This window comes from Caenorhabditis elegans, chromosome X (assembly GCF_000002985.6).
Source record: "Caenorhabditis elegans chromosome X".
In the NCBI taxonomy this organism is placed as follows: Eukaryota; Metazoa; Nematoda; class Chromadorea; order Rhabditida; family Rhabditidae; genus Caenorhabditis; species Caenorhabditis elegans.
The window spans coordinates 12,698,792-12,710,903 of NC_003284.9; the positions used below are offsets into that span (position 1 = coordinate 12,698,792).

At 33.4% G+C, this 12,112-nt stretch overlaps 3 protein-coding genes and 1 pseudogene across 5 annotated transcripts in view; all 4 read right to left on the reverse strand.

The window, feature by feature from the left end:
• Positions 1–156: 156 nt before the first annotated feature.
• On the reverse strand, positions 157–1,659 carry nhr-215 (annotated as a pseudogene). Its single transcript has 4 exons — positions 1,603–1,659; positions 1,007–1,130; positions 440–950; positions 157–395 (listed from the first exon to the last, which is right to left on the reverse strand). Coding segments are annotated over exons 1-4 (931 nt in total).
• On the reverse strand, positions 1,602–3,272 carry nhr-214 (Nuclear Hormone Receptor family; the record flags this gene model as incomplete). Its single annotated transcript, NM_077720.5, has 3 exons — positions 1,602–2,174; positions 2,477–3,164; positions 3,213–3,272. The coding sequence occupies 3 exons, from the start codon at positions 3,270–3,272 to the stop codon at positions 1,918–1,920; spliced, it is 1,005 nt and encodes a 334-aa protein (NP_510121.3). The 3' UTR covers positions 1,602–1,917.
• A 1,300-nt stretch (positions 3,273–4,572) lies between these two features.
• nhr-272 (Nuclear Hormone Receptor family) lies at positions 4,573–6,030 on the reverse strand (the record flags this gene model as incomplete). Its single annotated transcript, NM_077721.5, has 3 exons — positions 4,573–4,829; positions 5,236–5,923; positions 5,971–6,030. 3 exons carry the CDS (start codon positions 6,028–6,030, stop codon positions 4,573–4,575), a joined length of 1,005 nt encoding a protein of 334 aa, NP_510122.1.
• Positions 6,031–6,832: 802 nt separating this feature from the next.
• Positions 6,833–12,112, reverse strand: part of nhr-27 (Nuclear hormone receptor family member nhr-27) — a gene marked incomplete at both ends in the record, with an annotated part of 102,695 nt that continues 97,415 nt past the window's right edge. For both annotated transcript variants that reach the window (NM_001381126.1, NM_001270268.1), the window contains 3 exons: positions 6,833–7,089; positions 7,505–8,189; positions 8,427–8,512. In NM_001381126.1, coding sequence (NP_001366722.1) covers positions 6,833–7,089; positions 7,505–8,189; positions 8,427–8,489 — 1,005 coding nt within the window. The remainder of the gene's footprint in view (positions 7,090–7,504; positions 8,190–8,426; positions 8,513–12,112) is intronic.

Consider the following 12,112-nt stretch of genomic DNA (forward strand, 5'->3'; position numbering starts at 1 on the left):
AGTTTTTTTCAAATGTAATGCTATCTTCAGAGCTATTTTGAGACTCTCAGAGATTTAAAACTTTTTTTTAGTGAAATACAAGAAAATCTGGTAATCACAAAAAAAAAAATTAAATGAAGAAAGCTATAAACTTCAAATTGTTTATTATTTTCAAAATCACAATTCCAAAATCATTTTGCTTGTCGGCTGATTTGGGTAAAAGTACTGAAACAAAGTAAGATATTTCTTCGTGTGTTCATGTACTTTCATAACAAGGTTGAACACACATAAAAAGCGACAAATCGTGAAGGCCTTTTTTTTATGAGTTTTAAAGCAGAGTTCAAGAAGTGATGATGTGTACACTTTTTGATAAGAAGCGATTAAATCACGACCGGTGTTTGATAAACCAGATATAGCTGAAAATGAATCAAGATTATGATCCTTTTAAACTGAAATTCACCTGGATTTGAAACAGCATTCGCGCAGAGCAATATATATTCTTCATACGAAATGTCCAATTCAATTTAACGATTGATAACTTCACATCGAACTTTGTTTAATAGATTCTGGCTAATGAAAGAATCGTTCACAACAAAAGATGGGTAAACATCGGCTCCATTCGGAAAACTCACAAAACTTTGCTTTCGCATATATGATGCCATATTTGTTGTTAAAACAATCAACGAAAAATTAGAGTTCGATAGAAAGTTTTTGAGATCTCTCGATGAGAGAAATTTCGTAAAGTGTAAGTTTTTCAAGTATTCAATGGCTGTGATCTGACTCATTAGTCCCCAGTCAAAGCATTCAAAGTGGAGGCCAGCCGGTTTATCCAGATATTTCAGTGATTCTTGCTCAAATAGGTTATCCAAATGAAAATCGATTGGTACAATTTTAGTAGAATAATAAAATGTTGATTCTTTAGTCGAATCCAATAGTGTCAGCGAACTTATGAGTTTTTCCAACTGTGAATACTGGAAAATTTGCAGCATACCAACATCCACACATTTGTGAAATCGGCAAAACATACATTTTGAAATTGAAGCAGTATGATAATTTTTGAAACAATGTTCGTCGTGACGCCAATCATCAATGTATCTTGTTCTTTTTAATTCTCTTCGAAAAAATGTACCACAAGCATTACATGCGTTGGTCTGAAATAAAAAACTGAAAGAGGAAAACGGATCAAACTTGCATTAAAATCAGTATAATTTCAAAACGGTACTTTAAAATCTTTTCCCGTGCAGAACAGTCTAGGTAATCTTTTTCCAGTGGTGACCACCATCTAGGCTTCAGGTTTATTTTTAATTGTTTATTTATTTTTGCACATTCATTTAGTGTTCAAATTAGCCAAATATTCTGCGTTTTAGAAATTCTTTTTAGAACCGATAATTTTTTCGGTACTAGCGTAGTTGGCGATACATTTGAAAAGCTTTTACAAAATGATTTTATTTGAAGTTTAGCCACTTTTTGAGTTGAATATAACTTTTACAGAATCTACCAATTTTTCAAAAAGAGCTATGCGCAACAGTTTTGTATCTCAAAACAAACATTTGAAACCAACAATTTATTGATCATCGGCTACATGTATTTTCAAAAGTTCACAAATAAATTAAAATATTATACCCCATAGTTGAAAATTCGCATAGGATTGTTGCAGACGTCACAATTTATTGAGCTCATCATACGATGTACCAAGAAACTCTGAAACTTAAAATGATTTAATATTTTTCGCAATACGGAACATTTATTAAAACAAAAACAATTTTATTGAATGAATTGAATTAAAAATTAAAAAAAAAACATGAATTAGAGTTTGTTCTCACTGGACGCATAACCAGCCAGACCGAAAAATATGTTAGTCTTCTTGGAAAAAGAGGAAAAAGATTAGCTCTCGGGATAAGATTTCATCATTTTCGTTCAAAAATAATCCATATGATATCAGTCTAGTTGACGTTGAAAAGATTGATAAAATTTACAAGGTTGCTTATCAGGATGAAAGTATTGGTACAAAGATAAATATTTAAGAATGTTTTCGTAAGTCTGAGTGGCAACGTTGAGAACAGCCACAAGGTTACAAAACCTTGCTGGCCCATTTTGCTGATATTTCGTTAAGCAATATTGAAGAAGCGAAGATGTGTACAGTTTTTGGTAACAGCTCAGAAGGTTTTGACCAGTGAATGATAGATCGGGGACTGCTGAAATTTTAGCTATTGTAAATCTGTATTCATCTGGTATGTTTTGCGAAAACATTCGCTTTTATTAAAAGTAGAGTAGCGAAGTTTGAGTCTTTGCACTATCACCTAACCTGGCCCTCAGTGATGTTTTGTTCAAAAGATGAAATTTTCTAAATAAAAGCTCAAGTCGATTGAAACGAGACGTTGGAAAATTAGTACTGCAGTTTCTAATAATGCTGCATAAAAAAGGGTCTGGAAATTAGTGGTACATACATCACTAATAGAGAATATGAAGTAATTGCCGTTTTTATCTACTGTCTTACCTGGATTTGAAAAAGCAATAGCACTGATCATGATTATTTCTTCCCGTGTTATCTTCAATTCAATAAATTTTCCAACTAACTGGCACCGGATAAGGTTCAAAAAGTTTAGTTTGATTTTCCCAGCCTCTTGGACACTAACCGGAAATAAATCAACTCCATGTGGAAAATGCATTAAGTCTTCTTTGCAAAAGTAGCATCGCATTGCCATCGTGAGCATCGCTTCCAGAAAGTATGCTCCTTTGAAAAAGTATTTCAAATCTTTAGATGATAGATATTTTGGAAAATCTAAACTTCTAAGTTTTTCAATTGCTGATAGCTTATTCATAATTGCCCATCCATGGCAATCAAAGGTCAAATCATGTGTTTTTTTAATAAAACGAGTAGGTTTTTCATCAAGAAAATTGTTCGTGTCAAAATCCGAAGAAATCGAGAAATTGAGGAACGTGTGTTCTCGGTTTGCATCCAAACAAAATAAATACTTAATCAGATCAGCGAATTTTGTATATCGAGAAACAGTTAACAATCCGACGTCGACGCATTTATTGAATCGACAATGTCTGCATTTTGGAAATTTTTTTCTAGTACCAGATACTTTATAGCAATCCCAACTATGCTTGCAGTCTCCAAAAAAGGACCATGGTTCCATTGACCTTCGAAAAAACAAGTCACAAGAGTTGCACAAATACTTCTATAAACAGACATAAAATAAATTAACCTTTCGAACACTCAGGCTTACCCCATGTTTAAACAAATGAGTGCTACTTTCGCACACAACACAGTCTCCTGTCTTGATCATTTTTAAAGAGCAGTTAAAGATTGTAATGCACTTTTGTGAACACCGACACCTAGAGGAAACTGAATTAGGTACTTGTGTATAGCCCCATATTGAAAAATAAAAATAAAAATGGACTGAATTTTCATGATATACATTTTTCTCTTAAGGCTTGGAAATGGTTAGTCCCTAGTCTAAATACCAAAATATTCCTTTTGTTATCATAATTAGAGAAAAGCACGCGTAGACATGATATCATTATAGAAGAGACAGAACCTTGCATTCTCTATCAATCTTGCACCACTACAGACCAATTGAAAATTAGTCTTGTACGCAAAACTAGTAGAGGAAATACGGTAAATCAAAATGAATAGCCGGTCGTTGTGATACTATAAGTTGAAAATTGGGTGTCAGCTCATTGAGCACTTTTCCCAGAGAATTTTGAAGCCAAAAAAAAAACGTTTCAAAGCATTCTAAAATAAAATTCCCATAATAACGTTTGGGCTTTGTGACATGCTTAATTGAAGAGTAAATCATTGAAAACTGCAGAAGCCAACCAAATATTTCCGAATTGCGAAATTTTAACCAAAACTCGTGATGTAGTGTGTATTTTGTGTAGATGATGTGTTTTTAATATAACAATATTATTATCACAGAACAGACATAACTAATGGTCTCTCAAAAGAACCTTGAAAAGATCAAAAGTTTTTTTTCAATTGTAACCAACCCTAGAAGCCATTAATGTCAAAAGAAAAAGATAATTATCAAACTTAAAATAGAACGTAAATTAAAATTAACAAAATTTGATAATATCTCGTGTGCAGTGATGTATGCACACAACACATCTTATTTCATCAATGCACCTGCCATATTAACTAATGCGAATATTCTGGCAAAAAGTATAAAAGCAGAGTTAATGTGCTTGATCTTACTAATCTTTTAAGATCAGAACAAACTTTTAAAGAACTTTGGTGTCAGGTGTTTTCTAACTACTGTGTAAGCTGTCTACTCATTGCTGGTTTTTGATATCATTTCCGAACATTTCGAATTAGAATGAATAGCGTTTGAAAACGTAACGGCAATTGGCGCCAGGACACCGTGTCTACTGTTGCAGTTGTTGTTCCCCTCCAAAAACATATTCTGACAGACCAAACACATTTTAGTCTTGTTGAAAATAAAAGTTAAAAGCAAGCTTTTGGAATAAGATTTAATAGTATTCGTTGTAAAATATTCCAGTCAACATATTCCAGTCTACGAGAAAGACAAACACATGTTGAATACAATTTCACAGAAACTCTTACACGTTTTATTAATAGAAATGGTATCAGTTCAACTGGTTTAAAACAGATTGGTACAATTTACTAGGTTGCATATCTGAATGATAGTATTGACACAAGCAAACATATTTGATTATGTTGTCGTAAGTCTGATTGGCAACGTTGAGAACAGACATTATGTTACAAAATCTTGCTGGCCCATTTTGCTGATATTTTGCTAAACAGTATTGAAGAAGTGAAGATGTGTACAGTTGTTGGTAACAGCTCAAAAGTTTTTGCCCATTAGATGATAGATCGGGAACAGCTGAAATTGTTGCTATTAAAAATCTGTATTCATCAGGTTCGTTTTGCAAAAACATTAGCTTTTGCTGTTTTAGCTTTTTTTATTCTTCAGTTCAAGTTTTTAGAGTTGTAAAAAGTGTTTGCAAAATTAAACTACGCGGGAGTTCAATGGAAAAAGCGGAAAATGAAGATCTACAAAGGGTCTGTAATTAGCTTTGTCTGTGAATCAAAAATTATTATGTCACTTCAGTCGCTTTAGGCGTTCACAAAATAGTATCAACAAGTACTCTTGTATTTTCGGTTTTTCCGTTTTTTTCCTTCTTATCTCTAGCTGACTATTTTGTACTTCAATTGGCTTAACGTTATAGAGAAGTATTATAGATCGAATAAAAAATAATATCAGAACATATTGTTCACTTGGAAATTACCTGGGTTTGAAACAGCAATAGCACCGAGCATGCTAATTTCTTCTCGTGTTATCTTCAATTCAATAAATTTGCCAACCAACTGGCACCGAATTAGGTTCAAAAAACTAATATTGATATGCAGACCTTCTCGGGCATGGTCCGGAAATAAATCTACTCCGTTTGGAAAAGACATAAATTCTTCCTGGTTCAAATACGAACGCATTGCCATAGTCAGAATTCCTTTGAGAAAATAACCCTTTTTAAGAAAGTATCTCAAATCTTGAGATGATAAATATTTCGGGAAATCCAAATTTTTAAGCATTTCAATAGTCGATAGTTTGTTCATTATTTGCCATTCGTCGCAGTCAAAGTTCAAGTCCGATGTTTTTTTTATAAAACGAATAGGATTCTCATCAAGAAATGTGTTTGTGTCAAAATCCGTTGAAATTGAGAGTTTGAGAAACGTTTTCTCTCGGTTAGCATCCAATAATGACAAATATTCGACAAGATCTGCGAGTTTTGTATACCGAGAAACAGTTAACAATCCGACGTCGACGCATTTATTGAATCGACAATGCCTGCATTTTGGAAGCCTCTGTCTGTTACTAGATTCTTTATAGCAATCCCAATTATGCTTACAGTCTCCAAAAAATGACCATGGTGTCATAGATCTTCGAAAAAACAAGTCACATGAATTGCATAAGTACTTCTTAAATGTTTCATGAATTGAAAAAAGGTTTAAATAATCAAACTTACCCCATATTTAAACAAATGGGTGGAAACGCCACACACCACACAGTCTCCAAAGTTTGTCATTTGACAAGCAAAGATGAGAGTTGTAGTGTTTATTGTGAGGGCATTTGCCTGAAAAGAACGGTATTAATATGAAGCACATTTAGACAAGCTTTCACGTTTATGGAATCGAATGAAATTCAAGGAAGTAAAATTTTTTGTAAGATAACTATGTTGCTATTTTGTAAAATAGTTTACAGTTATGGAGTTTTCATTCGAACACATGCATCATACCGCACACGGCACGGCAGGAACGGCAGGAATTTTGTTAAACTGTTTAGAAATGTACAACTAGCTACGGCTTGCAATAAGCTTGCGTTTTTGTAAAATTATATAGCTTGAAATTCGAAAAAAAAATTTTGCTTAGACATTCACATGATTTTTTTAACTCGAAGTGAAAAAATATATCAACCTGGTACGACATGTAATATGATACAAAACCTAGAAATAAATTACATACATGGGGAAATAATCCTATCTATGAACGGAAATTAGAATAATAATGCTTCAATAATATCTTGTGTGAAATGAAGTATGTACACACCTAAATTTTATATGAATAATGCACCTGTCTTTCAAACTAAAAAGAAATTTCTGCCACAAATCATAATACTAGGGTATATTGTTCTTGATCTTGTACTTGCAAGAGATCAGAACAGAACAAAATTGTCGAGATCTATGATTTCAGGTGCCTTTCACCAAACTGCAATCTGTCTACACATTGCTCGTTTTTGGTTTCTTTTCAAAAAATTATCAGTGAAAACAGATATTGTATTGAAAAATGACTCATTAAGAGATTACAAAAAAACGAGCAGATACTGAGAAATCAGTTAATAAATTCAATAACATCTTGATGAACTTGGCTGGGCTGTTCAGTCGGTTGGAAAAATTGAAACAATGTGAAATATTTTTTGATATCATCATGCGTTTTAGTCACAACATGAAGAAGGAAAAGTAGATCGTTAAATCGGGATGGTCCGTTTCGCTGATAAGCCGTGGAGCAGTATTGGAAAAGTGCGGAGCGATACACGTTTTGATAGGAGTTTAAGAGCGTTCGTCCATTTTCAGACAACTCCGGTATTGCTGAAAAACATTGTCTGTTTAAAATATAAAACACAATTTGTTTGCTTTTTCTTCTTAAAAACTACGTATGTAGTGTGCTTCGCTCATACATTTTGCTCGTTTGCTCTAACATGTAGTTAGACGTTATATTAAAATCGTTGTGATACCAAACCACGTACATAGTAATCACAACCAAAATGAGGTGTGAGCATAACAGCTGTGACTTCGAGCCGGGCTATGTCAACTCATTTTTGATAATTTTTACAAGACGAAGATGAAACATCAAGATTAAAAATTTGCTCTCAAAATCAAAGAGTGTTGTTGCAGTAAAGCATACTTTACAATATGCCGTGCTTAGTAAGTGTTGAATTGGAGTAATTAGTAGCTTACTAGAAATTAAGTATTGATTTTATAATGTTTCACAAAAAAAAAATACCTGGATTGGAAAATGCAATGGCACATAACAGCAACATCTCCTCATGAGTGACTTTCAACTCAATGAGCCTATTGACCAACCGGCAACGAATCCGGTTTTGTAAATTCACACTGATAGATGTACCTTCGGTCACAGTTTCCGGAAAAATGTCGATCTTGTTAGGAAATGACATATAGTTCTGGTTCGCGTTGTAGGATATCACAGCAGACTTTAATATGACTTGTGTAAAATGAGTGCATTTGAGAAATGATCTTAAATCTTGCGAGGATAAGAACTTGGAGAACTCCAATTTTTTCAAAAAATCGATTATGGTGACTTGATTCATGAAACCCCAATCATGGCTGTTAAAAACCAGATGTGGTGGTTTTTTGACCAAGCTGACAGAGCTTTGCCACATAAGCTCTTCAGCTTTGAATCCATTCGACACCGTCATAGTTAAAAACAATGTTTCCCTTTTTGAATCGAATTCCGATAATTCACAAATCAGTCGTTCCAGATGTGTGTATCTTGAAAGGTCAAGCATTCCTTTCTGAACACATTTATGTAGCCGGCAAAATTTACATTCGAAATGAATAGCTCTTTTGAAATTTTCAAAACAGTTTCCCGAATATTTACAATCATCGAGAAACTTGGAAGATGCAAGGGTTCTTCTCAAAAACGATCCACAAGCACTGCATGAGTGTGCCTGAAAATATATGAACAATCTGTGACAGCGATATTGTTTACAAAAATAATAATATTTAGAAAGTTGCTCAATATTTCAGCTGCACAACAGATTTTTTCACAAGTTCAATTTGTTATCAAAATTCAACGTTACTTCTCATTTATAACACTAAATTTTAGTTTTTTAAAAATTTTTTCAAATTAACGAATCTCGAGTTTTAAATAATTAACCATGTTTCAAGAGAGACTTAATTCTTACCCCGTAATTAAATAAACTAGTTAGCCGACCACAAACCACACAGTTGCTCACATACGTCGACATTGAATCAGGTGTAAAGGTACTCACTGAAAATTCGTTGAGTCTGCTGGATATTCAAATGTGCACTTGAATCAAAATATCACATTTGAAGTATGCATTTATCAAAATAACTTGTGATCCGTGATGTGTCCAAATCTGTGTCTGATGATTATAAATGATCGTTTGAAAAGTGTAGTGAAGCTTATATAAAGTCGTAGTTGCGGATTTGGTGGAAGAAAATGCTAAAATTTTTGCAAAAAATAATAACTGGATATAAGGCTAAATAAAGCATATTAAAAATACTAGAACATCAAAAATTAAAATACATGTCTCTGAAAACATGAACAGTTGAAGCAGGGCTGGGGGGGCAATCGGAATTTTTTCGGCAATTGCCACGCACCCCTGAATTGAAGTTTATGTGATATTAACGTTCAACTATGTTATTTAAGTTCATACATCAGTTTCAAAATTTGTTGGATTTTTTCATATTTAAAAAATAAGAAAGGAGATTGAAGAAATTCCAAAAAGTGTTTAAGCATAATTTTATCATTTAAAAACATGCACGAAACATGCGTCAGAAAGAAAACTTCCAGCTTTCAATTGAAGGAGAAGTAACGGTTCTGGGTATATTCCAAAGAATGCTCAAATGAACAAGTTCTTCGAACTTCAAAAATTCAATAAATTTGGCCTAATCTTTGCTGAAATCTCAAATTTTGGCCACGTTTCAATGTTGCAGCGGCACCGAAAGGAGACTAATTTTTTTTGTTTTTGGTTACCTACCTGCTCAAAAAGCACCTTAATCAATGGAATAAAGTGAGATAAACGACCAAAACGACCCCTTGAATAATGAATAGGCTTTCAAGACGGAGAGGATGCCCTTGGTCAATGTGCCCTGAGAGAAAGTGAACCTGTGTCACCTTGTTACCAAAAATACAAATTAAAAAAAAAAGCTGCGACACTGAAAGTAGAATTTGATTTTGAAATTTCGAACCGCCAGGAAAATTTTTCAATTTTTGAGAAGCTTCATACGAAATATTTTATTTGAGCACATTTTGGGTCTAATCGTTTAAAATACCCAGAACCGTTGCCCCTCCTCTTAATACTGACTGAGAAGTTTTATGCATACATATACTCACTATCAGCTTACGAATACAGACAATAAAAATAGCCATCTTAAAGAAGTTTAAAACTTTTCCCTAGCTGTTGAAAAAGTTATCCTTTTTTATTGTTAATTTTATGGGATGCACCTGTACACAGTACTGACTTGGAGAGCTCGAATATGATTGCAAGAATAGTGAGTTCTGCAAGTTTTCTCAGCTTCACCACGCGCAATACACTGTTCTGCGAAAAGTTCAGACAGTCCCCCTGTTCCCAACTTGAGTCATAACTTTTTGACACCCGGTGGAGGAAAGCTTAGTTCAGTTTTCTTGCAGTTTCTTTTCTTGTTTATGAACTCCAATTTTTGATTTTAATTGTTACACGCTGAACAGTCATGGTGATGTAGTCATGCTCTTTCCTAAAAAAAAATCCAAAAAAAAAAGTGATTCTACAATATGAGTTTCAATTTTAATTTCAGCTTTAAAAAATCTATTATGTTAGTTTTCTTAACAAAAATGTTTTTAAAAACATTTCGCCAGTTTCAACATCCCTCGCCATTTTTTGTTTTTCATTTAGAAATAATACTCCGTAATTAAATAGCAGAAAAATAATGTTTCAAGCGGGATAGAAGGTCATGATGTGATCTATTCAGTAATTACATTTTGAGCTGTTTCAGTTTTTTTCAATTCCATTCTAACCCCAATTGCGTATTCAGCTCAATAGATAAGCCCAAAGGTTTAGTTTAAATGTCATTAGAAAATCAAGGACGAAGTGTTTTTTTTTCAATTCGGGAACAATATGTAAAAAAATTCAAGAAATAATAATACATTTTTGTAGAAAAAAAAATTTGTTCGAACACGTTTCAAACTTCCGTGACATGAATAATCCATAAAGTCGCACCGGAAATTAGAAAACTATTGGTTTTATATTGTAGAGCATTTATTCAAGTGATCAAACACTCAATTGTCAAATAGTAAATCGGTTCCTGTGCGCGCATTTTTTAATACATATTTTAAATGTTATAAGTTGAAATTAACAATATCTTTGTTGTTATGAAAGATTTCTTAATTAAATTTGTTTAATTTACGTGCAGTTAAAATTAAAATTGTAATTGGTAGAAAGTTAGCTAAGCAACTCAAGCAAAACATTTCGATCCCTTTTTTCTCCTTTCACATTTTACCACTTGTGTCCTAACCTTCTCAGCGCATTTGAAATGAGCCACTTTGCACTTTCATTTTGGTTTTTCAAATCAGTGAAATTGCAATATCACGCAGCGATGCTTCTCTGCGGGAAGTCAAACATCATTTAGATGAAATTTTTGTTTGTTGCCTAATATCAACGGGCTCCGAATCTGATGTGAAATTTTATTACCATTGTTTTCTGCAAATGAAGCTAACTAAAAGTCACAAGATTTTCACGATCATTATTGGTAATGAAAATCATCGAAAACCTTGAATTTCTAACGCCGACGACTCCAGGGTTGAAATATAGCTTATCTCTGGATTTCGAGCAAACAAAATCATGATGACTAAAACGTTGAAGTGGCTCATTGCTTCCTTTGCAACAGGAAATTGTTTAAAAAATTGTTTTTCACAGAGCACACGAAGCAGATGCGCGGGCCCTACTAGAACTGAAAAACAAGGGGATAACAGGAAAAAAGAGGCAAGGTCTGAAGCTAATGAGCATAAGAAATGCGCATGGTCCCGTGTCTTGTCTACGCCTCGGCTCGAATGCTACATGCATTTTTTAAGGTACAGTTCTGAACATATCTTTTTTACAAAAATTTCCATTTTGACTTCTACTGCTAGTCTAATGTCTGACGTTGATACATTCGACTTGATTAGACTCAATTGAGCAAAAATTCTACTTGTCGCTATTAGAATCTTAAGTTTTGAATCAACTTTTAATTTCTGATATATGTAAGTTTACTAACAGGTTTCCGATAACATGAAACTATAACATTTTCCCTAAAATTTTTTTTCCTTATATTCTACTAAACCCCTACAACTTACACCTTACTTTTCATATTACAAGTGTTAAGTTTCCTTGTTGACAACTGTTTGAAACTCGAGCTTTTTCCTTTCTTCTCGTGGCTCCAGGACCTAAAAAGAGGTGGCAAATGAGTCATGAGCAGCGTGGTTTGCATGTGAAATTAGCTTTTTCCCCCCATACACGCACACATCTCGGCACTCGTGAATCTTGCAAAAACATAAGACAATGTTTGTGGTAAAGAAAAGTTGTGGGAAAAAAAGGTTACGAAGAGAAGTGATTCTTAAGTTAAAGTGCACGAGGCAACCTAATTATTTTGTGCTCAAAAACAGAAAACAGTTTTACAATGGTTTAGTTAAAATGTCGGCCTTGATTTATCTTTCAAAAAAAAAACATACTCCTAAATATTTTTTAATCAACTTTATTGTAAAAATAATATCACCGAAGTAAAATAAAGAGCCGAAAAAAAAAAGGTATAAATCCCTTTCGCACTACCAAATGAACGTATTTTCAAAGATCCTATAACAAATGTTCGCTAACCCTCGTTCCAGGCACTGTTT